Source organism: Gopherus flavomarginatus, chromosome 20, assembly GCF_025201925.1.
Source record: "Gopherus flavomarginatus isolate rGopFla2 chromosome 20, rGopFla2.mat.asm, whole genome shotgun sequence".
In the NCBI taxonomy this organism is placed as follows: Eukaryota; Metazoa; Chordata; order Testudines; family Testudinidae; genus Gopherus; species Gopherus flavomarginatus.
In genome coordinates, this window is record NC_066636.1 from 431,153 (window position 1) to 457,704 (window position 26,552).

Here is a 26,552-nt window from a genome sequence, read left to right on the forward strand (position 1 = left end):
GGTGTCGGGCACCATCCGATCTGAGGCCACCACCTTGGGCTGGGCCAGCGTCACCTCTGCGCCCGTGTCCCAGTACCCAGTGACCTTCCTCCCATCTACCTCCAGGGAAACAAGGCACTCTGTCCGGAGGGGCAGCCCCGTGCCCAACCTCTAAACCAAAAACCTGGAGCCTGGAGCATCCAGCCCCCCAGAGAAGCTGACCTGGGGCCCTCCTCCCTCCTTCACAGGTTGTACGCTGCCAGCCCCCCTTTTCTGGGAACGTTGCCCCTCCTCTGACTGGGTCTTTACCCAGTCAACTCTCTGCGGGTTGGGTCTGCTCGGTCTGTCCCTGAGCTTGGGGCACTGGGCCCGTATGTGGCCTCGTTGGCCACAGTGATAGCAGCCCATGTCTCATGGGTCCCCTTGAGTGGGTCGGATGGACCTGACACTGGATGTTCCCCTTTGGTGGGGGTTCTCCATAGGCCACCGCTGGGAGGTCCCATAGTGACTCTCTCTCTGTGTTGAGGCAGGCCTGCTCCTTTCACACTCCTCCCTGTTGTCCCATGCTCGACTGTCCACAAATTGGTCGTCCAGCTGGCCTGCGTCCATCAGCCACAGACTCAGGTTGGACGGGCACTGCTCGTACAGGTGCTCCAGTATGAATAGGTCAAGCAGGTCCTCTTTAGTTTGGGCCCCAGCTGTCCACTTGCGGGCATACCCCTGCGCCCGGTTGACCAGTTGTAGGTATGTGACCTCACGGGTTTTACGCTGGCTCCAGAACCTTTTCCAGTACATCTCAGGAGTCAGCCCAAACTCGCGGAGCAGGGCCTGTTTGAACAGTTCGTAGTCCCCTGCCTCCGCCCCTTTCAGTCGGCTGTACACCTCCACGGTAGTGGAGTCCAGTAAGGGGGTGAGAACTGCGATCCTGTCTGCAGGGTCAACCCTGTGCAGCTCGCAGGCATTCTCAAAGGCCGTCAGGAAGGTATCTATGTTCTCCCCCTCCTTACGCCGGGCCAGGAAGCCTTTATCAAAGCTCTTTATAGGCTTGGGTCCCCCCTCACTCACTGCAGCCGGGGACCCACTGCTCCTCAGCCGGGCCAGCTCCAGCTCATGCTTACGCTGTTTCTCCTTCTCCTCCAGCTCACGCTGGCGCTGGTTCTCCTCATGTTTACGCTGGATCTCCCGTTCCTTCAGTTCGTGCCTCCATAACTCGAGCTCTTCCCATCTCAGCTCCCTGTCATATTCCAGCCGCATCCGCTCCACGCATGCCTAGCGCCGCCGGGAGGATCCCCTGCTGGGGGTGTCACGGTGCCCTCAGCATTCGCTGGGCTCCTCCCTGCCCTTCTCCTAGGCCTAGGAATGGGGGGTCTTGGGAAGCCCTCAGCCACCGGCTGACCACTCCCAGCTGGGACAGACACTGGTGCCTGCAGTGCATCTGCCCGGCTGCTTCCCTCAGAGACAGGGCTCCATTCATTCAAGCGATCTCCCTCCTCCAGCTGGCCAATCAGCTGGTCCTTGCTGAGCCTCCCCGGGCGCAGCCCCCTCTGCTTGCACAGCTCCACTAGGTCGTACTTGCGCAGCTTGGCATACATCTTCCTGCTGGCCACTCACAGGCCGGGGTGCTCGCCGCTCCCCAAAGTTTCCAGGGAGACCCCCTAGTGCACCAGCCCTTCTTGAGGTCACCACCTCTCTGCCAGGGTCGAGCTGTAGACTCCTCCGCCCCTGGGACTGCTCGCTGCAATCCCCCGGGGGACCCTGTTACTGCAAAGCCCTTCTCACTGGGCACACACTCCCAGGGGTTAATCACCCCTACAATCGTCCCTTCGTTTTACTGCTCCCCAGTCACTTACTGCAGGAAGCGCTGTCCACAGGGTGCAGTATCTCCCGAAGCTGCCAACAGTTGTCACGGAGTGTGGGGAGTCCGGTCCTGCACCCCTCTTCCTGGGACCCACAGTGACTCTCAGCCAGCCAGTAAAACAGAAGGTTTATTGGACAACAGGAATGCAGGTTACAGCAGAGCTTGCAGGCACAGTCAGGACCCCTCCATTGAGTCCTTCTGGGGGTTCAGGGCACTTGGATCCCAGCATAGGATCCCCTGAATTCCCCTCACCCAGCCCAAAACCGAAACTGAACTGCCCCTCCTTCAGCTGGCCGATTCCTTCGTCCAGCTTCCCAGGCAAAGGTGCTAACCCTCTCCCCGCTACCTGGCTCAGGTTACAGGCTTAGATCCTGTCCCTCACCTAAAGTCACCACCTGCTCTCCCATCCCCCACACAGACAGACCCTACTCCATCATACAGGTGTGTCGGCATGTGGGGCCACACTCACAGAGACACACTTGCCCAGTCTGGGTGTGTGCAACCCCTGTGCAATGGGGAGGGGGCGCGATTTCTGTGCAGTGACTGAGTGCTGGGGCCTGACCTTAGCCCGGGTCAGAGCAACGCCCAGCACAATGTGGAGCCAGATCTCCATCAGGGTCTGGGCAGCTCCCGGCCTGATGGGGTCCTGATCTGTCTTGGGGGCTGGGCAGGGATGAGGCCCCAATCTCAGCTGGGGTCTGGGCAGCGTCTGTTGCGATGGGGCCCTCATCTCAGTCTGGGGGGCTGGGCAGGGCAGGGCCCAGCATGATGGGGTGCCTCTCTCAGTCAGGGGGTTTAGCAGCACCAGGCATGATGGGACACCGACGTCAGTCAGAGTCTGTATAGCGATTGGTGCGACGGGCCCCAATCTCACGTGGGGTCTATGCAGCATCTGATGCCAGGAACCCCGATCTCAATCTGGGGGCTCTGGGCACTTCCCGGTGTGTCAGGGCCCTGATCTCGCTTGGAGGGGCTGGGCAGGGCAGGGCCTGGCGCGATGGGGCACCGATCTCAGGGTGTGGCAGCGCCCGGCACCACGGGGCGGGGGGCTGATCCTGGTCACGGAGGCTGAACAGCGCCAGGTGCAATGGGGCACCGATTTCACTCGGGGCTCTGGGCACTTCCCGGTGCGTCGGGGCCCTGATCTTGCTCAGGGTCTGTACAGCATCTGACACCATGAGCCACAATCTCACTCTGGGGGCTCTGGGCACTTCCCGGTGCGTCGGGGCCCTGATCTCGCTCAGGGTCTGTGCAGCATCTGACACCATGAGCCACAATCTCACTCTGGGGGCTCTGGGCACTTCCCGGTGCGTCGGGGCCCTGATCTCGCTCAGGGTCTGTGCAGCATCTGACACCATGAGCCACAATCTCACTCTGGGGGCTCTGGGCACTTCCCGGTGCGTCGGGGCCCCGATCTCACTCGGGGTCTGTGCACCGATGGCGGCTGGGCCACGATCCGGCTGGGGTCTCTAGGCGCTCTGTGACATGCACATTCCTGCTGTAATTGGCAGCGCCTCCCCCCTGATGCCCCAGCGACGCCCAGAGGCTGCCCAGGCCCAGGCTCGCCTAGATGGTTCTGTGCTGAGTCACACATGGGCACGGTGCTCTCGGGGTAGGAGGGGCCCCGCACTGGGGGAGCAGAATCTTCCCCCTTCCCCCCAGTGCAGGGCCCTGGGGTTTTGTTTGCAGGGAACCGGAGGGGTGGGGGGTTTCCTCCCATTTCAGTTCCCATGCACTGACCCCCCCACACTGCGAGACGTCTCTGAGCCCCAAACTCACCCGCTCCAAATAGGATCCAGCCCCAACCCCCAGGTGCCCCTGCCACCCTACCCCCAGCCCTCTAGGTGTCCACAGCTCTGCAGACCCCAGGCCCCCCCAGGCCCCACCTCGGCAGCCCAGCCCCCCCAGGTGCCCCCTTAGCCCCAGAGTGCGCCCCGGCCCTCATGCCCCCTGAAATCTTCCCACCCCTCTCTGAAGCAGCCTGCGCCTGCTGGGGGCTGGCCCCAGACTCCAGGTGGCACCAGGACCGGGTATGTGTCCCCCTCTGGGGGGTTATTTGTTTTGTGTCCCCCGCCCTGGGGAGGGGGGAACAGGGGTTCAGATCCACCCCACCGCTCCACTCCAGGGAGCACAGCTGACCCCTAGCCTGGGAACCCCCCTGAACCCACAGCACCTGGAGCTCACAGTCTCACAGCGCCACCCAGGGGCCAGCCGGGGAATGGGAACGAGGCGGGGATGGCAGCACGCAGGGCATGGGGCTCATGCTTTGTCCCTCCTGCATCATCTAGCAGGGTTCCCCATCTCACCCCAGAGCAGGCCCTGTGTCCCCCCAATGCAACTCCTGGGGAACAGGGTGTCCTGGGTTCTGTCCCCAGCTCTGGGAGGGGAGTGGGCTCTGGTGGGTTAGACCCAGGTGGGTCTGGGGGGGGCAGGACTCCTGGGTTCTGTCCCCAGCTCTGGGAGGGGAGTGTGCTCTGGTGGGTTAGACCCAGGTGGGTCTGGAGGGGGCAGGACTCCTGGGTTCTGTCCCCAGCTCTGGGAGGGGAGTGGGCTCTGGTGGGTTAGACCCAGGTGGATCTGGGGGGGGGCAGGACTCCTGGGTTCTATCCCAGCTCTCTGTTTCATTTCCCCGAGCTGGGGGGCCTGGGGTGCCAGGAAGGCTCTGGAATGGGGAAGCCCTGGGGCACTGCACGTTCTGGGAATCAGCCCAAAAGTCACCGTTCTGCACTAATCCTTCCTGCTCGGTTCCCGTCAGAGTCGTCAGGGTGACAGAACAATGGGTCCCCCCCGCTGGGCCAAACCGCAGCCAATGGGCACCGGTCTGGCACCGGGACGGCAGCCGCTGGCGTATAAAGGCTGTGGCAGCCCCGAGACAGCGCTGCCAAAATGGACCGACTCCTGTCCCTGTTCCTGCTGCTGTCTGTAGGCATGGCAGCCTGCTCGGCCCATATGCCAGGTGAGAGGGGATGCGGGTACCTGTATAATCAGCCCCCACACTCCACCCCAGAGCCAGCTGCATCTCGGCACTGGGCGAGGGATCCCTGTATAAACAGCCCCTGTGTCCCACCCCAGAGGGGCCGCATCTCAGAACCAGGCAAGCATTTAGCTTCCCTTCTCGTGTCTGACGCAGGTGGTGGACGCAGAGCGGAAGGGGAGCTGAACCCAGTCAGACAGCGCGCGACCGGAGCAGGGCTCTGTGAGTGTCCAGGTCAGTGTCCCCTGTCACAGGGTGAAGTTGGGTGGGGGAGGAGCCACACACACAAACACACCACACATACGTCTCCTGTCATTTCAGGCTGGTCGGGATCACGGCGCCAGCTCGCAGGAGATCTCGGGGTTGGGGCCAGACACAATGGGGTGTGCCCCTGTGACGGCATCATCCCCCACGGCCAAGGCAGGGGTGAGAGCTGCTCCCAGCATCAGGAGTGGGAGGGGTGGGGGGGGTGGGGTGAGTGAGCAGGGCCAGGGAATGGGATCTGCTAACGGGGTGGGGTCAGGGTTAGGGGTTAGAACCGACAGAGGCAGAGAATGGTATCAGGGAACGAGGGAAGGGTATTCGAGTCTCCTCACAGGGTGCTAGGAATGGGGTTGGGGACTGAGGTGGAGGGGGGCAAGGATTGGGGGATGGGACTGAGGGGAAGAGGGGAGGAATTGGGGTCTGGTAATGGGGTGCAGAGAATGGAGTGTAGGATGGGGTGGGGTGCAGGGATTGGGTCTGGTAACAGTGCAGAGAATGGGGTTGTGGATGAGGTAGGGGTTGAGATTGGGGTCTGGTAACAAGGTGCAGAGAATGGGGTTTGAGATTGGGGTGGGATGCAGAGATTGAGGTCTGGCATTGAGGGGAAGAGAGGATGGACTGAGGTCTGATAACGGGGGGCAGAGAACAGCTTTGAGATTGGGGTGGGGTGCAGGGATTGGGGTCTGGCATTGAGAGGGGGTCTGGGGTCTAGCTGGGGGAAGGGCAGGAGACACCCCTGGTAACCGCCACCCCCCGTCTCTCCCGCAGGGCGTCACCCCCAGAGCCGGGGCAGGCGGAGCGAGCACCACAGGCGTAGACGGCAGCGGTGCCGCGAGACCCCGAGGCGATGCCGGCGGCAGGGCCTGACCAAGGGGCTGCTGCTGCCCCTCTAGCTGCCGTCCCTGGGGCTCTGAGTGCAGCCAGTGGGGGGCGTTGCCTTCCGCTCCGTCAATAAAAACCCAGCTCGAGGGGATGCTCCCGTGTGGTGTCCGGGTGTGGCTCCTTCGCCGCTGACCTCTGACCCCCCAGCCGGGGTCGAAATCGCCCCCTGACACCTGCCCCCAGGGCTCTGCACCAACCCCACCCCCGCTCCTGGGGCACCAGCATGGGGGGGCGTTAACCCTGGAGCCTAGTGATGGCGGCCGGGGTCAGCCGAGGGCGCGAGGAGGGAGAGGCCTGGGGTGTCCCCACGGGGGGGCGCTGGGGGGAGAGGGGAGCCCACCCCGCCCCGGCACAGGGTCTGGGGGAGGGGCCCTGGGGAGGGGACACTAAGACGGGGTTTTGCCAGTGGGGTTAAAGGTCAGAGGTCGGGGCCAGGCCCTGGGGGGTGCTGGGGTCAGAGGTCACCGCGCGAGGGCGGGGCCAGGGCAGTGACCCGCAGGGGTCAGAGGTCGCGGCCCGCAGGCGGCGCTGCGCGGGGGAGGCGACGCGGTTACCCCGGTAACAGACGTGGCGCCACCGGCGCCGCTGCTGATTGGCCGGCGCGCGTGACGTGCCCGATCCGGGGCCGGTGGGAGCCGGAAGCGGGAGCCGGTCTGAGGGGCGGAGCCGGAGCCGCAGGTGGGAGCGGGGGGGGCGCGGGGCGCAGCGCCCGCCGGGTAAACTGAGGCACGGGGGGGCAGGGCTGGATGGACCCAGGCGTCCGGGCTCCGCGCGGGTCCCTCGGGGTCCGGCCCCGCCCAGCTCCCCCCCCCCCCGCCGGCCGGGACAGGCTCGTGCCAGGCCGGGGCTCGGGGCGGAGCTGGGCCCGCTCGGGGGAGGCGGGGACCCGGCCCGGGCCTGTCAGCGGCCGGGCTCCTGCCCCCCCAGGCCGGGGGCTCCTGCCCCCCCCAGGCTCGGGCCAGGCCGGGGGCTCCTGCCCCCCCCAGGCCGGGGGCTCCTGCCCCCCCAGGCTCGGCCAGGCCGGGGGCTCCTGTCCCCCCAGGCTCGGCCAGGCCGGGGGCTCCTGTCCCCCCAGGCTCGGCCAGGCCGGGGCTCGGGGCGGAGCTGGCCCCGCTCAGGCCCCTGGCGAAGGGCTGGAGCCAGAGGTCGGCGCGTCCCGTTCCTCAGGCGCTAACGCCGCTCACGACACGTCTCGCAGTGTGGAAGCTCCTGTCCCGTCTCGCTCGTGTCCTGGCCACACTCACCACAGGGAACGTTCCTGCCCGAGGCGCTTCCACGTCACTCACGGGATCGGTTCTTTCAGCCGTTGGTTTAGTGACTTTTTCCCTTGCTAGGGCGTCGCTATCCGCAACCGGTGTCGTTCCTACCTCGGTTTCCAGCCTTCCAGCTTTGGCCAGGTCAGGCGCTCCCACACCCCCAGGTACACCAGTGTGTGAGGGGTCCAGTGAAAAGTCAGTCTCCTGCCTCCACTTCCAACCTCTGAACCGCCCAACAGTTCGGTTCTGGTTTTGTGAAGGGAACCGAGGTGGCCGCCTGCATGTCAACAGCAAAACACCAGCCTCTCATCTGCTCGGAGCCTGCAGTGCAGGGAGAATTCACCTCAGCCATAGACTTGGAGCTGATGTGCCCTGACCGAAGGCTCTTTCTTGTGCCCTCTCTGTTAGCCATGGGACGAGGACACTGCGACCACCATGCTGGAAGGATTTGTCGGACAAACCATCAGTGGGCGCGTGTCTCTACTCGCCTTGTGACTGATACTCTTAGGTGCTCTTTTCTGCAATTTTCCTTAGTGGGGCCAAGTCCACATGTTCCTTCGAGCTCGGTTCCAGAAGAGAGAGACGTTTACTGAAATAAATCAGTTCATGTGGTAACTGGGACAAATTACAACATGGTTTTACTAAAGGTAGATCGTGCCAAACCAACCTGATCTCCTTCTTTGAGAAGGTGACAGACTATTTAGACAAAGGAAATGCAGTAGACCTAATTTACCTCGATTTCAGTGAGGCATTTGACACGGTTCCACATGCGTAATTATTAGTTAAATTGGAAAAGATGGGGATCAATATTAAAATTAAAAGGTGGATAAGGAACTGGTTAAAGGGGAGACTACAACGGGTCGTACTGAAGGGTGAACTGTCAGGCTGGAAGGAGGTTACTAGTGGAGTTCCTCAAGGATCGGTTTTGGGACCAATCTTATTTAACCTTTTTATTACTAACCTTGGCACAAAAAGCGGGAATGTGCTAATAAAGTTTGCGGATGACACAAAGCTGGAGGGTATTGCTAACACAGAGAAGGACCGGGATATCATACAGGAAGATCTGGATGACCTTGTAAACTGGAGTAATAGTAATAGGATGAAATTTAATAGTGAAAAGTGCAAGGTCATGCACTTAGGGATTAATAATAAGAATTTTAGATATACATTGGGGACACATCAGTTGGAAGCAACAGAGGAGGAGAAGGACCTTGGGGTACTGGTAGATCACAGGATGACTATGAGCTGCCAATGTGATATGGCTGTTAAAAAAGCTAATGCGGTTTTAGGATGCATCAGGCGAGGTATTTCCAGCAAAGATAAGGAGGTGTTAGTACCGTTATATAAGGCACTGGTGAGACCTCACCTGGAATACTGTGTGCTGTTCTGGTCTCCCGTGTTTAAGGATGAATTCAAACTGGAACAGGTTCAGAGACGGGCTGCTAGGATGATCCGAGGAATAGAAAACCTGTCATATGAAAGGAGACTCAAAGAGCTTGGCTTGTTCAGCCTAACCAAAAGAAGGTTGAGGGGGGGATATGATTGCTCTTTATAAATATATCAGAGGGATTAATATTAGGGAGGGAGAGGAATTATTTAAGCTTAGTACCAATGTAGACACAAGAACAAATGGGTATAAACTGGATACTAGGAAGTTTAGACTTGAAATTAGACGAAGGTTTCTAACCATTAGAGGAGTGAAGTTCTGGAATAGCCTTCCAAGGGGAGTAGTGGGAGCAAAAGACATAGCTGGCTTTAAGACTAAGCTTGATAAGTTTATGGAAGGGATGGTATGATGGGATAGCTTAATTTTAGCAATTGATCTTTGATATCAGCAGATAAGTATGCCCAGTGGTCTGTGATGGGATGTTGGATGGGATGGGATCTGAGTTACTGCAGAGAATTCTTTCCTGAGTGCTGGCTGGTGAGTCTTGCCCACATGCTCAGGGTTTAGCTGATCGCCATATTTGGGGTCGGGAAGGAATTTTCTCCCCGGAGCAGATTGGCAGAGGCCCTGGATGTTTTTCGCCTTCCTCTGCAGCATGGGGCATGGGTCACTTGCTGGTGGATTCTCTGCAGCTTGAGGTCTTCAAACCACAATTTGAAGACTTCGATAACTCGGACATAGGTTAGGGGTTTGTTATAGAAGTGGATGGGTAGGGTTCTGCGGCCTGCTTTGTGCAGGGGGTCGGACTGGATGATCACATTGGTCCCTTCTGACCCTGGAGTCTATGAGTCTATGTGGAAAAATTATTGTGCAAACCAGATTCTTCGTGCCCGCTCCCCTCCTAACATCCCCAAATGCTCCTGTTTTCTTGGTCGCCTTGGCACACCTTTAAAATGGGATGATGGTTTCAGCCTGCACTTGGCTTTCCAATTCCTGCCTAGACGTGAGCAGTAATGATGTTCAGGCGGGAATGAGATGATTTCCGTACCGAATTAGCTGTTCTTTTCTACGATTCTCAAGAGGGTGAACATCAGACTCTTGGTCACACACTGCGGTTGGAGAGGAACTTACAGCTGCAGCTGCTGTATGAATTGTGGACGACTGCATAACTTCCATCTTGGCAGCGCTGCTGTGACCAGACCAGAGGGCAGATTCACGTATTGGGCGAACTATCCAGCAGTATGTGAGCAGGATCCAAACACAGGAGCCCCAGTTGGTGTCGGCAATACACTGTAGCAGGTTTAGTCTTTTTGACTTGTGGCCCAAACCTTCGTTCCGTGTCCAAGGTTGTTCCAGAGTATACTGGCTCGCCCTCAACGTAACACGTTCTCCATCCAGTGTCAGTTTCAGACTGTCACTGAACCTCTTACAGTTTTGCTGGATTCATCTGAAGTTTGTTCGTTTGCTCATTTCGTTACAGTTCCAAGTCCTCATTCAGTTCATCCTCCACTACATCTATTTCTGACCCTGACACACAGCATGATCTTGCCTGCACACAGGCATACAGGTGATGTCACGCTGCCGGACAGTCCAGAGGAGTCCAGCAGGAAAAGAGGCCTTAACACTGAGCCCGAAGGAACTCCTGTGCTGAGGCCTTGCCTTCAAAAAAGTACCATTAGTCTTCCCGTTATTGTCCTGGGCAGCAGGAAATCTCCTATCCCAAGGTACGTTGTGCCATGGCTTCCCCTCTCGCTGGGTTTCACTGAGACTCTATCACACGCCGCGCTGAGATCCAAACAGACGCCTCTTGGCCATTGTGGTGGCTGGGATGGGAGGCTAAGAGAAGGCTCCCAGGGAGCCTGTAACTGAATGCGAGGCCCGTCTGCCATTGGGATGAGTTTCATCTTCCCTCCTGTTGGAAGCCCCCACAGAAGCTGTGATTGGACCGTGTGTCCCGTTATCTGTTGCGGTGACTGGCTGAGGATAGAGGCTGGTAGCAGCTTGGAGAAGATGGGTCCATGCCAGACTTAAGAACAATAACTGCTGAGTTCCACTGATTAGGAACCGTCCTTTTATCCATGATTTGTTGATGAACTCCAACAACCTGGCTTTAGCCTTCTTCCCAGAGTGCTTGTCCACATAACCATAGGGGAGGTCCAGCCCACAGGATTCTTGGTTTGAGCTTCTCTATTGCATTTTCTACCTCGTGTACGAGAGAGATCTCACTAAAGCCAGGGTACTTGGTGAAATGCGAGTGCACGTTTTTAAATTCTCTTTGTCTTTCCTCCTGGATAGTCCATCTTGTATGATTTGCAGCGGCTCCATCTTTGTCTTTGGGAGCCTGCTAGTCTTGGTACAATATTCACAGACTCTGTCACCTTTTGCATCTGTATCTCCATTTGTCTGGATAGTGGTGTTCTTAAGGGCATGGCGACACTTGCAGATGTAGGGCGTTGTGAGTTAAACCCGCCTTTGGAGAGCGCAGTAGGGAAAGCGCTGCAGTCTGTCCACACTGACAGCTGCTTGCACGCTGGTGTGGCCACATTTGCGGCACTTGCAGTGGCATTAGGAGCGGTGCATTATGGGGAGCTATCCCAGCATGTGACTGCAACATGCTTTTCATATCGGGGGTGGGGTGGAGTGTGACGGGAGGAGAGAGAGTGAGATTTGGGGGGGGCTGAGAGCATGTCAGCATGCTGTCTTGTGAGTTCAGACAGCCGCAGGCCTCCCACTCCCCCCCCCCGCCTCTCTCTCTCTCACACAGCATTTCACACTAATGGCTTGCATGCTGGCTGTCAGAAACGGAGCTTTGAAAGGGCATTTCCGCATTCCTACAGGAGCAAAACAGTGACAAGAGTGGCCACTTGAGTTAAGGGGCTTATGGGACGTGTCCAGAGGCTGATCAGAGCACAGTAACGCAACACCTCATTCACACTGACACCTGGGCGTTGTAGCCAAGGGTGCAGCAAACGTTATTCCTCTCGCCAAGGAGCAGTACCAGCAGTGCTGTAGCCGTGGAGTCAGAGCACTCTACGTGCCTTGCCAGTGTGGATGGGGAGTGAGCTAGTGCACCCGGGCTCCTTTATTGCTCTGTAACTCGCAAGTGTAGCCAAGCCCTTAGATTGCTAGTGTTGGTCTGTTTCGTCTCAATTCCCTGCAGTGTCATCTACAAATCCTTTCTCCCGTGAGGATCCAGCCATCCGCAAGTCTCTTCTCAATGCCTTTGTCTACATTCAGCTGTTTTCAGGGCGAGTTCTTTTGAGACTTTCTTCCATTTCCATCTGGCCTCTTCGCCTGCAAGGGTCCGTTCAGCCTCCAGTCGAACCGGATTCCTTCCCTCCTGAAATCTTCCATCCCTGTATGATTCTAGCCTGGGGTCCATTTCTGCCTCTCACCTTCCTCCTTTCCGCTGATTTCCACAGCACAGGTTGGAAAACCTTCCTAGGTGTGGAAGAAATAATTTTCTCCTGTGGCCGTGAAATGGGACCAGTCAGCTTTATGGTGTGACGAAATGGGAATGGGCTTAATGTTTTCACTGAATACTGTGTGCTTGCCTCAGTTTCCCCTATGCAGTTCTTAGGTATATAGGTGGTGGGATAAAGGGGTGTGATTGGTGCAGAGCCTGACAGTACCAGTGTGATGCTGTCTGCACAGAGAATGGCCGACACCCTGTCTCCTGGCAACTGATGGCCTGGGACCCTCTCCGGCAAGGTGCCAGTTGAAGGTGTTGCAATACTGTCACTGCACAAGTCGTCTTGTGCCATCCCCGCTGGTGTAAGACTCACTCGGCCACGCGGCCTCCTGCTGGTGACTTATCGTCAGTCAGCAACCGACTTCCACAGGCGTCTCTGCCCTGGGCTTCTCTGGCCAGCCGGGTCCACCCCCGTGTGCCCTCTCTCCGTCAGTCCCATCCCGCTCTCACAGGGCTCTGTCCTCCTTTGGCAGCTCGTCACACTGACGTAGAGTCGTTCGACTCGTTCTCTTACTCTGGCACCGGCCAGAGATAAGTGAATGAGATCGCACGGGAGTGGCATGCGCCTCCTATCCTGGTGCCAGATGACGCCCTGCACCCCTGCGAGAAGGTGGGTAGGAGAGCTGTGCGCAGAAGCCTCTGTGCAGGCACCGGGCGCATGGTTACTGGAGTGGCTTGTCTAAGCGATGGCGGCGTCTTGGCTGGTGGCTACTTAGCTCTTCTGAGCATTCTCTAGTGTAAAACAAGCCCCGTGCACCATGCATGACGCTTCCGATATATTCCTGCCTGATCGCGCTTCTGTCCCCTCAGTTGGCCTGGCCTGAGCTATCTGCCATGTTCCTCTAGGTCCAGCCGCTCCGGCAACACAATGGCCTCGGTCCGAAGGGGCCCGTGGCAGAGCGTTCGGAGAGCCTGACGTTCCCATGGCCATTCTTAAATCTTCGACGCCTCTGTTGGGTTTCATTTATCTGGGCCTAAAATTCTTCCTTCTGGTGCTGCGTGGGGTGATACAGCCACGTCTGACAAGTGTCTCTGACCTCGAGGTGTTGTGGAGCTGTGTGGGGCGGTACAGCCGGATATCTTGTGTCCCTCGAGGTGTTGTGGGGCGATACAGCCAGGTGTCTCTGACTTTGAGGTATTGTGGGGCGGTACAGCCGGGTGTTTTGTGTCCCTTGAGGTGTTCTGGGGCTGTGTGGGTGGGTACAGCTGGCTCTGCTGGGTGTCTCTGACCCTGTGAGATGTTGTGGTGCTGTGTGGGGTGCTACAGCCACTTATGACGGGTGTCTCTGACCCTCAAGGTGTTGTGGTGCTATGTGGGTTGGTACAGCCACGTGTCTCTGACCTTGAGATGCTGTGTGGGTTGGTACAGCTGAGTGTCTCGTGTCCCTCGAAGTGTTGTGGGGCTGTATGGGGCAGTACAGCTGGGTGTCTCATATCCCTCGAGGTGTTGTGGGGCTGTGTGGGTTGGTACAGCCACATGTCTCTGACCTCGACATGTTGTGGGGCTGTGTGGGGTGGTACAGCCATGTCTAATGGGTGTCTCTGACCTCGAGATGCTGCGTGGGGCAGTACAGCCGGGTGTGTCGTGTCCCTCCAAGTGTTGTGGGGCTGTGTGGTTGGGGACAGCTGGCTCTGCTGGGTGTCTCTGACCCTCGAAGTGTTGTGGCGCTGGGGAAGGGAGTGTATCATGCTGGGGAATGTGGGGGGATAGAGGGGGCAAGGGACGTGGCATGCTGGGTGCTGTCTTGGGGGGAGTGGGACACGCCACACTGGGTAAGCTTGGGGGGAGGTGTGGAGCATGGGCCTTTCTTTATTATGGTGGGGGGAGCGGTTTCTAGCTCCTCTCTCTGGTTGGTGCACCGGGGGGGTGACCCCTTCCTGCCTCCCTTGGGGCGCAAGGTCCCTTTGTTGCCCCATGATCTTTGCTCTATGACTGCAGACACGCTGGGCACAAACGCACCTGCCCCCCAAGTCTGGGATCCTGGGGCAGTGTGGGGCAAGACAAGGCTCTCGCCCCCGGCCAGGACTCACCCAAGGTCCCCTCCCCCACGGAGCTGTGCTGTGGGGGCCCCCTCGGGCAGGCAGGTGGTACAATGAGCTCTGTGTGCGCCCAGCCGCCCTGGCACCGACGGCTCCCGTCTCCCTGCGCGGGCCTCTGTCCCTGGGAGTCACAAGGCCGGCAGCCAGTGACGGTGCCCCCCCCCGCTGACAGCCTTGGGGGGCACAGCAGCCGTCAACAGCACACTGGGGGGCAGTGCCTGGGGGGAGGGGGGAAGGGAGCCATCCCCTGGGGGGGCAGCACCTGGGGGGAGGGGGGAAGGGAGCCATCCCCTGAGGGGGCAGCACCTGGGGGGATGGAGGGAGGGAGCCGCCTGGGGAGATGGGAGGCCAGCTAGCCATGGGGATCTCAGATACCTGTGGGTGTCTCAGCTCTGTTGGAGGGGAGGGGCAGACTGTGGGGCTGGCCAAGGTAGTGTGTGTTGGGGGGGCGGGGGGGGGACAGCTTATGGCTGCTGGTGGGCAGGCACAATTACTAGAACCACCTAAAATAGGAACTCCTCCCCCTCCGATACCCCCCTCCTCGGGGGATAGACACTAGAGAGAGAGAGACCCCAGCCCCTCTGGATCCCCTGCCCCTTAGTACCCCCCTGTCCAACCCCACAGTGTCCTCTGCCCCAGCCCCTGCACCCCCAGCCCTTCCAGACCTCGTGCCCCCCCAGCACCCCCTGCCCCAGTTCCCCCTGCCCCAGTCCAGCTGTTTGTGCACATTCCTGCCCAGTCCCCAGAGCTTTCGCAGCTGCCAAGCAGGGCCAGCCCCCCATCTCCTTAACCCCATCAGTGCTGGCATCAGGGCAGCTGGAGAGGGGACCCCCTCCCTTGCAGGATAACACACCCCATGTCTGGGCAGGATGTGCCCGGGGGGCTGAGCCATGGGGGGCTGACCCTGGGCTGCCTGGCCCGGCTGTGGGGCGCTGTCTGGAGGTCAGTGCCCCAGGCTGTTGTTTGCTCGGAGCCAGGCCCCAGGGACCCTGGGTGAGGCCCTGCTTAACAGCAGCTGCAGCCCCTGCTGGAGGGGGGGTTGTGGGGAGCAGTGTGAACGGAGGCTCCCAACCATGGGGACGCCGGGTCTGGGTGAAAGAGCCCAGGGGTGTGGGGTGAGATGGGAGCCTGGCTGTGAGCCTGCCCTGGGTGGGGAGCGGGTGCGGGCAGTTTCCCTGCTCTAACAACCAGCCCCCACTCCCCTCCCAGAGCCAGGGAGAGAACCCAGGAGTCCTGGCTCCCAGCCCCCCCTGCTCTAACCACCAGCCCCCACTCCCCTCCCAGAGCCAGGGACAGAACCCAGGAGTCCTGGCTCCCAGCCCCCCCTGCTCTAACCACCAGCCCCCACTCCCCTCCCAGAGCCAGGGACAGAACCCAGGAGTCCTGGCTCTCAGCCCCCCCTGCTCTCACCACCAGCCCCCCCACTCCCCTCCCAGAGCCAGGGAGAGAACCCGGGAGTCCTGGATCCCAGGCCCCTCCCAGAGCCAGGGAGAGAACCCAGGAGTCCTGGCTCCCAGCCCCGCCTGCTCTCACCACCAGCCCCCACTCCCTGTCAGTGCCTCTTGCCCCCTCCCTTCCATGGGCTCAACCCCTTCCCAGGGGTGGAGCCGACTCCCTGGCTCCCAGCTGGGCTATAAAGAGCCTCAGGGAACTGGGTCTGCCAGGGCTCAGCCAGGGGAGCAGGCAGCGGCTGAGGGTGACTGTGGTGGTGGGGGGTCTGGCTGGGGGTGAGTACGGGGGTGGGATCCCTGCTGGGGTGCTGGGGGGATGAGCACAGGGGGTTGAAGTTGAGTGGCGCTGGGGCCCTGGCTGGGGCGCTGGGGCCCTGGCTGGGGCATTGGGGGGATGAGCACAGGGGATTGAGGGTGAGTGAGAGTTTGGGGGGAGGGGTCTGGGGTCCCAGCTGCGGGGTTGAGCACAGGGGGTTGAAGGTGAGTGGGCGTTTGAGGGGGGGGGCTGGGGTCCCAGCTGGGGGGGATGAGCACAGGGCGCGGTTGCTGTGGGAGGATGCTGAGGGATGAGTGCAAAGCGGGTCCCAGCTGCGGTGCTGGGGGTGACTGGTGGCAGATTTGACGGGGTTCTCAGGGAGTAAGCACAAGGGATCCTGGCTAGGGTGTGGGGGGTAAATAGCTGGGGTGATGTGGGGGGTGATTATGGGGGGGGCCCTAACTGGGGCTGAATACTGGGGGCTGGCTGGGGCTATTAGGTATGGGGGAGCCCAGGTGGGCACTGGAAGGGGTGAGTGGGGGTTACTTACTCCACTCACCATACCCCCCCGTCTCTCCCATTGCAAGCCCCCCCAAGTCACCCAGCTAACACCCCCCTCCCTGCCTGGTCCCCCCTCCAGCTAACCTCCCCTGTCTCCCCGCAGGCCCCGCGCCATGGACTCCCGGCCCCTGTTCCATGCCCTGCACGTGGTGGCCGAGGACAACGTGGCCTTCTTCCGGCAGAGCGCCTCAGAGACGGGGCGCCGGTTCGTGGCGGCCTTCACGGCTATCGGGGAGCACGCCCGCTGCCTGGAGCCGATCCTGCGCCACTTCGCCAGCGTCTACCACGTCTTCGACCTGGATGAGGCCACGCCGGCCAACGGGTACCGCAGCCTGGCGCAGACGGCGCGCTGCTGCCTGGCCCACGTCCTGCACAAGAGCCGCTACGTGGCCGCCAACCGCCGCAGCGTCTTCTTCCGCACGGGCCACAACGCAGCCGAGCTGGAGGCCTATTGCGCCGCCCTGAGCCAGCTGCGGGCGCTGCTGTACCTGGCGCAGCGCCTGCTGACCCACAACCGCCCCGGCTGCCTCTTCCACCATGAGGAGCGCGGCCTGACCGAGCGGGTGCTGCGGGAGTACGGCACCCTGCACAAGGGCTGCTTCTACGGGCGCTGCCTGGGCTTCCAGGTGGGGGCCGGGCCACGGGGGATTGGCGAGTCAGGGAGGGGCAACCCAGGGGCAGAAGGAAGCGCATCCGAGTCCCTGGCAGCCAGACGTGCTCAGGGATTCTGCTGTGGCCACCCCCCCAGCTGTGCCCCTCGCACCCAGGCCAGAAGGACCCCCCCCCCCATGGCCCCCCAATTGCTCGCCCCCCTCGCGCCTTGGCCACACCCGTCCCTCTGCCCCCCCACTGAACACCCATGGGGAGGGTGAGCCACCATCATGCTTCCTGCACAGCACCCGGGCAGGGGTGTCCCTCAGAGCCTCCGACCCGGTCTCGGGGTGCAGAGTGGTGACCTTTGCCCTTTGCCCTGCAGTTCGCCCCCTCCATCCGGCCCTTCCTCCAGACCATCGCCATCAGCCTGGTCTCTTTCGGCGAGAACTACAGACGCCACGACTCCGGCCTCAGTGAGTGGGGCGGCCACTGGGGATGGGGGGCTTCTGCTCTCATGATGCACTGCAGCCCGGGGGGGGCTTCTCCCACAATGCACTGCAGCCTCTGGGGGGGTGCTGGTCCCATGATGCACTGCAGCCACAGGCTGGCTGAACCCACAATTCCCTTCTGGGCCCACTCAGCCCAGCCTGCTGCCTAGGGGACTCATCTGACCTGGCTGCTACCCACAATGCACTGCTTTGCCCGCTTCCCTGCCCATTGGGGGCTGGGCCCCGTTCCTGGCTGCCCATGGAGCCTCGCTGTGGAGGAAGCTTGTGGGGGTGAGGGAGCACTGCTGGGGTGGGCGGGAGGGCAGGCAGGGCTGTGGGAAGGCAGCATGAGGGAGCACTGCCGGGGGTGCAGGCTGGGGCCCTGGGAGCCCCACAGGACCGGGGGGGCAGGGCCAGGGGACAGCACCACATCGCCGATCTCCCGTTCCTCCAGGCATGGCGGCCAGCTCGCTGTTCACTTCGGGGAAGTTCGCCATCGACCCAGAGCTGCGAGGAGCCGAGTTCGAGAGGATCACGCAGAACCTCGACGTGCATTTCTGGAAGAGCTTCTGGAACCTGACGGAGACCGAGCTGCTGGCTGTGAGTGCGGGGCTGTCCCGGGCACAGGGTAGGAGCGGTGCCCGGCACAGGGTGCTGTGGGGTTGGGGTAGGGGTGGGAGCAGGGCCAGGCGCAGGGTGCTGTGGGGTTGGGGGGGTGGAGCAGTGCAAGGTGCTGTGGGGGTGGGAGCAGTGCCCGGTGCAGGGTGCTGTGGGGCAGGTGGGGTTGGAGCAGTGCAAGGTGCTGTGGGGGTGGGAGCAGTACCTGGTATAGGGCGCTGTGGGGTGGGGGGGGTGGAGCTGTGCAAGGTGCTATGGGGGTGGGAGCAGTACCTGGTATAGGGCGCTGTGGGGTGGGGGGGGTGGAGCGGTGCAAGGTGCTATGGGGGTGGGAGCAGTACCTGGTATAGGGCGCTGTGGGGTGGGGGGGGTGGAGCTGTGCAAGGTGCTATGGGGGTGGGAGCAGTACCTGGTACAGGGCGCTGTGGAGTGGGGGGGGTGGGAGCAGGGCCCGGTGCAGGGCGCTTTGGGGCAGGGCAGGTTGGAGCGGCACAGGGCGCTGTGGGGTGGGGGGGTGGAGCGGTGCAAGGTGCTGTGGGGCACGGATCGGGGTGGGAGTGCAGGGTCGGACCTGCCTGGGGGCCCCGCTCACCCTCCCCCTCCCCCGCAGTCCGTGGCCAGCCTGGCATCCACGCCGGTGCGGGTGAGCCGGGCGCTGACGGTGCCCCCTGAGCCCTTCGAGCTGCCGCTGGCTGCTGACCCCTCGCTGAGCATCACTATCAGCCCCCCGGTGGCGCACACTGGCCCAGGGCCCGTCCACATGCGCCTCATCTCCCACGAGCTGCGTGAGGGGCAGGTGAGGGGCTGGTGGGCAGGGGTCTGCTGGGGGGCAGGTGAGCGTGGGGCTGGGAGCTCTGGGATGGGGGAGGGGAGTGAGCAGAACCAGGTGGGGTCCTGGCAGGTCTGGGGAGTTGGATCCTGAGGGAGTTCTGTGGGGGGGCTACGGGGACCGGGTGGGGTGGTGGGTTCCAGGCAGGGTGTGCATGGGGGAGATGGGCGGGAGATCACTGGGATCTGGGCGGGGGTGTGCTGGGCAGGGCACACATGGGGGGACAGCAGGGGGTCCCTGGCAAGGCAGGGTACAGAGTGCAATGGGGGATCCCATGGGGCAGGCAGGGGATCCCAGGCAGCGCAGGGTGCTGAGTGAGGTGGGGGGACCCAGGCAGGGCAGGGTACAGAGTGCGATAGGGGGTCCCACACAGGGTGCATGGGGGGTACGGGCAGGGGGTCCCGGGCAGGCGTGAGCGGGGGTGGGGGGGAGAGTCTGGGGTCCCTGGCAGGGTGTGTGTTGGGGAGGACAGTCAGGGGGGTCCCGGGCAGGATGTGTGGGGCAGGGACAGTCAGGGGGGTCCCAGGCAGGGTGTGCGGGGACGGGGGGGACAGTCGAGCGTCCTTGGCAGGGTGTGTGTTGGGGAAGACAGTCGGAGGGATCCCAGGCAGGATGTGTTGGGCAGGGACAGTCGGAGGGATCCCGAGCAGGATGTGTGGGGCAGGGACAGTCAGGGGGGTCCCAGGCAGGGTGTGCGGGGATGGGGGGGGACAGTCGGGCGTCCCTGGCAGGGTGTGTGTTGTGGAGGACAGTCGGAGGGATCCCGGGCAGGATGTGTGGGGCAGGGACAGTCGGGGGGTCCCGGGCAGGGTGTGCGGGGCGGGGGTACAGGCAGGGGATCCCTCACACTGTCCCCCCCGCTCTCCCCAGGACAGCGAGGCGCTCTCCGCGTTGGCCCAGGCTGAGGGCCCGCTGGGGCTGGAGCTGTGGCGCAAGGCGGCGCCCGCGCCCCCCTCGCCCCTCCTGCTGGTTCACTTCCACGGCGGCGGGTTCGTGGCGCAGACGTCCAAGTCCCACGAGCCGTACCTGCGGGGCTGGGCGCAGGAGCTGGGCGCCCCCGTGCTCGCCGTTGACTACGCCCTGGCGCCCGAGGCCCCGTTCCCCCGCGCCCTGGAGGAGTGCTTCTACGCCTACTGCTGGGCCCTGCGTCACTGCCGCCTGTTGGGTGAGACCCGGGACCCCGCACCCCTGCTGGGGGGGACGGGACGGGGGGACCCCAGCACCCCCCGCTGGGTGAGACCCGGGACCCCGCACCCCTGCTGGGGGGGACGGGACGGGGCGAGGGGACCCCAGCACCCCCTGCTGGATGAGACCCGAGACCCCGCACCCCTGCTGGGGGGGACGGCACGGGGGGACCTCAGCACCCCCCGCTGGGTGAGACCCGGGACCCCGCACCCCTGCTGGGGGGGACGGGACAGGGCGGGGGGACCCCAGCACCCCCCTCTGGGGGGGATGGGACAGGGGGACCTCAGCACCCTCTGCTGGCTGAGACCAGGCACCTCAGCACCCCTACCGTGGGGGACGGGATGGGACGAGGGGACCCCAGCACCCCCTGGGATTTAAAGGGCTCTGGGCTCCCCATGGCTGTGGGCAGCCCAGAGCCTTGCTGGGTGAGATGGGATGGATTGGGTGGACCCCAGTGCCTCCACTGAAGGGAATGGACAGGGGGCCCCCATCACCCCCTGCTGGGTGTGACGGGATGGGATGGAGGGACCCCAGCACCCCCTGCTGGGTGTGACGGGCACATGGGGGGCAGGGCCTGCTGCTGGTGGGGCTGGACAGAGGGACCCCAGCACCCCTTGCTGGGTGTGACGGGCACGTGGCGGGCAGCACCCTGACATTGTTCGCTGGGTGGGACAGGCAGGGGCTGGAGAGTGTGGGGCATGAACAGACCGGGTAGGCGCCCCTGCCAGGTTATCTGCCCCCCCTTCTCCCTCCCACACTCTCACCCTGTCTCCCCACAGGCTCCACGGCGCAGCGGGTCTGCCTGGCGGGGGACAGCGCAGGCGGGAACCTCTGCCTCACCGTGACCATGCGGGCAGCCGCCTTCGGCATCCAGCTACCCGACGGCATCATGGCGGCCTATCCTGTCACCCTGGTGCGGGCCGCGGCCTCGCCCTCCCGCCTGCTCACGCTGCTCGACCCCCTGCTGCCCCTCAGCGTGCTCTGCAAGTGCCTCAGCGCCTACGCCGGTACGGGGGGGGTGTACGGGGGGACAGTGGGCAGTTACAGGGGGCAAAAATGGGGAGACAGGTGAGCAAAAGAGGGAGCTGGTGGCTGTGGGGGCAAAGAGCAGGGACCCCGGTGCTCTCTGTCTCTGCCCCCCGACACAGAGCCACTGGAGGGTGAGCAGGGAGGTGGGCTGGTGGGGTGCAGGGGGGACCCTGGTGCTCTCTGTCCCTGCCCCCAGACACGGAGCCAGCGGAGGGTGAGCAGGGAGGTGGGCTGATGGGGTGCAGGGGGGACCCAGTGCTTTCTGTCCCTGCCCCCAGTCATGGAGATGGCAGAGAGCGAGCAGGGAGGGGGCAGGCCCAGAGGTGGGATGCAGGAGGGACCCCGATGCTTTCTGTCCCTGCCCCCCCAGGCACAGAGCCAGCGAGGGCAAGCAGGGAGGGGGGCAGGCCCAAAGGTGGGGTGCAGGGGGGACCCCAGTGCTCTCTGTCCCTGCCCCCCAGGCACGGAGCCGGCGGAGGGTGAGCAGGGAGGGGGGCAGGCCCAGAGGTGGGGTGCAGGAGGGACCCCAATGCTCTCTGTCCCTGCCCCCAGGCACGGAGCCGGTGGAGGGCGAGCAGGTGGGGGTTCTGGTGAGGTACAGGGGGGACCCCAATGCTTTCTGTCCCTGCCCCCCAGGCACAGAGCCGGCGGAGAGCGAGCAGGGAGGGGGGCAGGCCCAGAGGTGGGGTGCAGGGGGGACCCCAGTGCTCTCTGTCCCTGCCCCCCAGGCACGGAGCTGGCGGAGGGCGAGCAGGTGGGGGTTCTGGTGAGGTGCAGGGGGGACCCCAATGCTCTCTGTCCCTGCCTCCCAGGCACGGAGCTGGCGGAGGGCGAGCAGGTGGGGGTTCTGGTGAGGTGCAAGGGGGACCCCAATGCTCTCTGTCCCTGCCCCCCAGGCACGGAGCAGGCGGAGGGCGAGCAGGTGGGGGTTCTGGTGAGGTGCAGGGGGGACCCCAATGCTCTCTGTCCCTGCCCCCCAGGCACGGAGCCGGCGGAGGGCGAGCCCCCTGGGCTGGAGAAGCTGGGCCCAGTGAACATGATGCGGCGGGACACAGCGCTGCTGTTGCGGGAGCTGCGGCAAAGCGCCTCGGCCTGGCTGGGGGCGCTGCTGGACGGCCCGGGGCGCAGCAACGGGGCCGGTGCAGGTAACAGCTGGATGGGGCCCCCACCTCTGCCCCCTGCCCGCCCCCTCTCACCTGCCCCTTGTCTCCACAGGGCGCGTCTGGTGCCAGCCCCGCCCCCCCACCACCCAGCTCCTGCTGCTGCCCCTGGCGCATCTCCTGGGAGCCAGGATCCCCGCCCTCACTAACCCACCCGCTGGTAGGACTGCCTCGCCAGCCCCTAACCGCACGGGCCTCCCAGGGGTCGGGGTGGGGTTCCAGGGAGCTCTCGCCCATGGCGCTGCCCCTCAGCATCAGGGGCAGCCAGGGAGAGCCGGGCACCGCATGGCATGTAGATGTGAGGCAGGGCAGCCTGGCACTGGGGCAGCCAGGGAGAGCCAGGCACCGCATGGCACGAAGGTGTGGGGCAGGGCAGCCTGGCACCGCATGGCACGAAGGTGTGGGGCAGGGCGGCCTGTGGCAGGGGGTCAGGGCTGCATGGCAGGGGGGCACGGCGGCCTGGCACTGGGGCAGCCTGGGAGAGCCTGGCGCCGCATGTCATGAAGGTGTGGGGCAGGGCAGCCTGGCACTGAGGCAGCCAGGGAGAGCCGGGCACTGCATGGCATGAAGGTGTGGGGCAGGGCGGCCTGTGGCAGGGGGCCAGGGCTGCGTGGCAGGGGGGCACGGCGGCCTGGCACTGGGGCAGCCAGGGAGAGCCAGGCACCGCATGGCACGAAGGTGTGGGGCATGGCGGCCTGTGGCAGGGGGTCAGGGCTGCATGGCAGGGGGTCACGGCGGCCTGGCACTGGGGTAGCCTGGAAGAGCCTGGCACCGCATGGCACGAAGGTGTGGGGCAGGGCAGCCCAGCAGGGGAGAAGTGAGGCCGATTCGGGGAGTCCCAGCAGGGGAGAGGTGAGAGCGATGGGGGGGGTCCCGGCAGGGGAGAGGTGAGGGCAATTTGGGGAGTCCCATCAGGGGAGAGGTGAGGATGATTTGAGGGGTCCTGGCAGGGGAGGGGTGAGTATGATGGGGGAGGTCCCAGCAGGGGAGAGGTGAGGGCAATTTGGGGAGTCCCGGCAGGGGAGAGGTGAGGCCGATTCAGGGAGTCCCAGCGGGGGAGAAGTGAGGGTGATGGGGGGGTCCCGGCAGGGGAGGGGTGAGTATGATGGGGGAGGTCCCAGCAGGGGAGAGGTGAGGGCAATTTGGGGAGTCCCGGCAGGGGAGAGGTGAGGCCGATTCAGGGAGTCCCAGCAGGGGAGAGGTGAGGAGGATTCGAGGGGTCCCAGCAGGGGAGAGGTGAGGGTGATGGGGGGGTCCCGGCAGGGGGGAGGTGAGGGCAATTTGGGGAGTCCCAGCAGGGAAGAGATGAGGCCAGTTCGGGGGGGTCCTGGCAGGGGAGAGGTTAGATGAATTTGGGGAGTCCTGGCAGGGGAGAGGTGAGGCTGATTCGGGGGGTCCTGGCAGGGGAGGGGTTAGATGAATTCAGGGGGGTCCCAGCAGGGGAGAGGTTAGATGAATTTGGGGAGTCCCAGCAGGGGAGAGGTGAGGCCGATTCAGGGAGTCCTGGCAGGGGAGAGGTTAGATGAATTTGGGGGGGGGGTCCCGGCAGGGGAGAGGTGAGGTCGATGGTGGGGGGTCCCGGCAGCAGAGAGGTGAGGCCGATTCGGGGAGTCTCAACAAGGGAGAGGTGAGGACGATTCGGGGGGTCCCGGCAGGGGAGAGGTTAGATGAATTTGGGGGGGTCCTGGCAGGGGAGAGATTAGATGAATTCGGGGGGTCCCCAGGCTCTCATGTCTCCCCTGGCTCACAGAGGCCCTGCGGACGAGCGTCTCGGAGGCAGTGCTGGACGATGACTCAGCTGTCAAATCCAGGGGCTCCCACAAGAGCCAGACCTGCCAGGATCTATTGTGTGGGGTGTCAGCCCCCCTTGCCCCTGCATCTGCCCCCCCTCAGGGCAGCCCCCCTACCTTCTTCCTGAGTGGGGGGCAGCTGGAGGAAGAGGCCCCTGGGGACGAGGTGCTGCAGTATCCTGATGGCTTTGAGCCGCTGCGCTCGGACCAGCCCTCCACCAGCATCACCCTGGAGGCATCGCCTGTGGTGAAGAACCCCTTCATGTCGCCCCTCCTGGCTCCGGACAGCATGCTGCGAGGGCTGCCGCCGGTCCATATCGTGGTGAGACCCGGGGTGGGCAGTCAGCCAGATTGTGCAGGGGAGCCTGGAGGGTCGACTGATCCATATAACAGTGAGAACCCCACGGAGGGGGTTACTGGTTCATATAGCAGTGAGAGCCCCACGGGGGTCACTGGTCCATATAGCAGTGACAACCCCATGGGGGGGCACCGGTCTATATAGGAGTGAGAGCCCCACAGGGAGGGGGCACTAGTCCATATAGCAGTGAGAGCCCTGCAGGGAGGGGGCACTGGTCTATATAGCAGAGAGCCCCACGGTAGGGGGCACTGGTCCATATAGCAGCAAGACCCCCATGGGGGGGCACTGGTTTAGATAGCAGTGAGAGCCCCATGAGGGGCAGTGGTCCATATAGCAGTGAGAGCCCCACAGGGGGAGCACTGGTCCATATAGGAGTTAGAGCCCCGTGGGGGGGCATTGGTCCATATAGCAGTGAGAGCCCCACAGGGGGCACTTGTCCATATAGCAGTGAGAGCCCCACATGGAGGGCACTGGGAAGTGTGATAGCCCCCATTGACATTTGGCCCCACTCTGCCCCCCACCCCCACTCCCGCAGGCCTGTGCCCTGGACCCCATGCTGGACGACTCGGTGATGTTTGCCCGGCGGCTGCGGGAGCTGGGCCAGCCAGTGACACTGCGGATTGTGCAGGACTTGCCGCACGGCTTCCTGAGCCTGTCCCAGTTGTGCCGTGAGACCCGCCAGGCGGCCGCGCTCTGCACCCGCGTCATCCGTGAGATCCTGCTGCCCACGCCGCCCACCGCCCCGCCCTCGCCCCGCAAGCACCGCAAGCTGGAGCGGACGCTGCCCTCAGGGGCTGCCATGGGCCAGGTCGCCACGGGTCTGGCCACGCCCAGCCTCAAGAGTCCCACCCCAGCTGCCTTGGAGACCATACCCGGACAGGGGGGTCGGGCCCCAGTGGAAACCCCCAACAGGCGGGAGCCGGGGCCCCAGAGTGGCCCGGCGGGCAGGGAGGTGGGGGCGTGAGCCCCGGCCGTGGTCAGGGATTTCCTGGGAGCCCCTTGGTGCTTTTCTCTCTGTAGCTTCCGAGTAGGGGGAGGAGGGAAGGGCCCCACGCTGAGAGCCTGGCTGCCCCCCCAGTCCCCAGGGACTGGTCTGTAGCGGTTTTTGCTGGACAGGTGTTTGCTGCTGTCTGTATCCTGTGGCCTGAGGAGGGGGTGTCTCCCGTCCCCCTCCCCCAGTCCCTCCTGGGCTCCCACACTCCAGCGCTGCTCGGGACGGGTCCCCCTGCGCTCCAAGGGACGCCCCAGGTGCCAGGCCTGAGCTGAGGGTGCAGCCCCAGGCCCCACCTTCCACACTGACTCCAGGGGTGGAGCAGACAAGCTGGGCTGCCACCCCATACTCTGGGGGTGGGGGTAGGGTGTGAGCTCTTTGCCCCCCTCCTTTCCCTGTGTGCAGTGGGGGGAGTCCATTTCAGCCCATCTGCCCCCCTAGACTACTCACTCCCCTGCCTGCTGGTGCTGTGAACCAAATGGAAGGTTGGGGGTGCGCTCCCTCCTGGGGGCGCTCCAGGGACCCCCATCCACAACTTTCAGTTTTGTAAATAAAAGGCTGTTTGATATTGAGCAAATTGTAGCATCCATCCTGCCAGGTCAGATCAGGGCTGGTGCCCCTACAGGGGCCAGGCCCCAGGGCCCCATTCCCTGCCCCTCTGAGCTGGCCCTTCCCCCTACAGGGGTTGGGCGAAGGGCCCCATTCCCTGCCCCTCTGAGCCAGCCCCTCCCCCTACAGGGGTTGGGCGAAGGGCCCCATTCCCTGCCCCTCTGAGCTGGCCCTTCCCCCTACAGGGGTTGGGCGAAGGGCCCCATTCCCTGCCCCTCTGAGCCAGCCCCTCCCCCTACATGGGCCAGGCCCCCAAACCCCATTCCTGGCCCCTCTGAGCTACCTCCTTCCCCTACAGGGGCTGGGCCCTGGGGCCCCATTCCCTGCCCCTCTGAGCCGCCCCCTCCCCCTACAGGGGCTGGGTCTTGGGCTCCATTTGCAGCCCCTCTGAGCTGCCCCCTCCCTCTACAGGGGCCAGGCCCTGGGCCCCATTCCCCACCCCTCTGAGCTGCCCCCTCCCCCTACAGGGGCCAGGCCCTGGGCCCCATTCCCTGCCCCTCTGAGCCGCCCCCTCCCCCTAC

At 63.3% G+C, this 26,552-nt stretch overlaps 1 protein-coding gene and 1 long non-coding RNA gene across 6 annotated transcripts; both read left to right on the plus strand.

Moving 5' to 3' along the window:
- Window positions 1-6,506: 6,506 nt before the first annotated feature.
- On the plus strand, window positions 6,507-25,999 carry LIPE (lipase E, hormone sensitive type). Of its 4 annotated transcripts, none has more exons than XM_050931102.1 (10): window positions 6,507-6,635; window positions 16,484-17,006; window positions 17,357-17,447; window positions 17,917-18,062; window positions 18,691-18,876; window positions 19,780-20,074; window positions 20,874-21,101; window positions 22,104-22,268; window positions 24,034-24,395; window positions 24,967-25,999. In XM_050931102.1, the coding sequence occupies exons 2-10, from the start codon at window positions 16,494-16,496 to the stop codon at window positions 25,393-25,395; spliced, it is 2,415 nt and encodes an 804-aa protein (XP_050787059.1). In that variant the 5' UTR covers window positions 6,507-6,635; window positions 16,484-16,493; the 3' UTR covers window positions 25,396-25,999. The 4 variants fall into 4 exon arrangements, with proteins under 4 accessions (XP_050787059.1, XP_050787058.1, XP_050787057.1 ...); XM_050931101.1 differs by lacking the exon at window positions 6,507-6,635 and adding an exon at window positions 7,044-7,824; XM_050931100.1 differs by lacking the exon at window positions 6,507-6,635 and adding an exon at window positions 14,484-15,839.
- On the plus strand, window positions 22,992-24,018 carry LOC127038469 (uncharacterized). Of its 2 annotated transcripts, XR_007770657.1 has the most exons (4): window positions 22,992-23,153; window positions 23,259-23,310; window positions 23,766-23,800; window positions 23,840-24,018. It is a non-coding gene; the product is annotated as an uncharacterized LOC127038469 (long non-coding RNA). The 2 variants fall into 2 exon arrangements; XR_007770656.1 differs by lacking the exons at window positions 23,259-23,310; window positions 23,766-23,800 and adding an exon at window positions 23,398-23,484.
- Window positions 26,000-26,552: the final 553 nt, after the last annotated feature.

Excerpts from the sequence above, each read along its gene's own strand:
- LIPE (XM_050931100.1), top strand. The coding sequence starts at position 15,691 with ATGGGCTCAACCCCTTCCCAGGGGTGGAGCCGACTCCCTGGCTCCCAG. Across the intron at positions 17,007-17,356 it reads GGCGCTGCCTGGGCTTCCAG|TTCGCCCCCTCCATCCGGCC; the intron begins GTGGGGGCCGGG and ends TTTGCCCTGCAG. Across the intron at positions 20,075-20,873 it reads GCGTCACTGCCGCCTGTTGG|GCTCCACGGCGCAGCGGGTC; the intron begins GTGAGACCCGGG and ends GTCTCCCCACAG.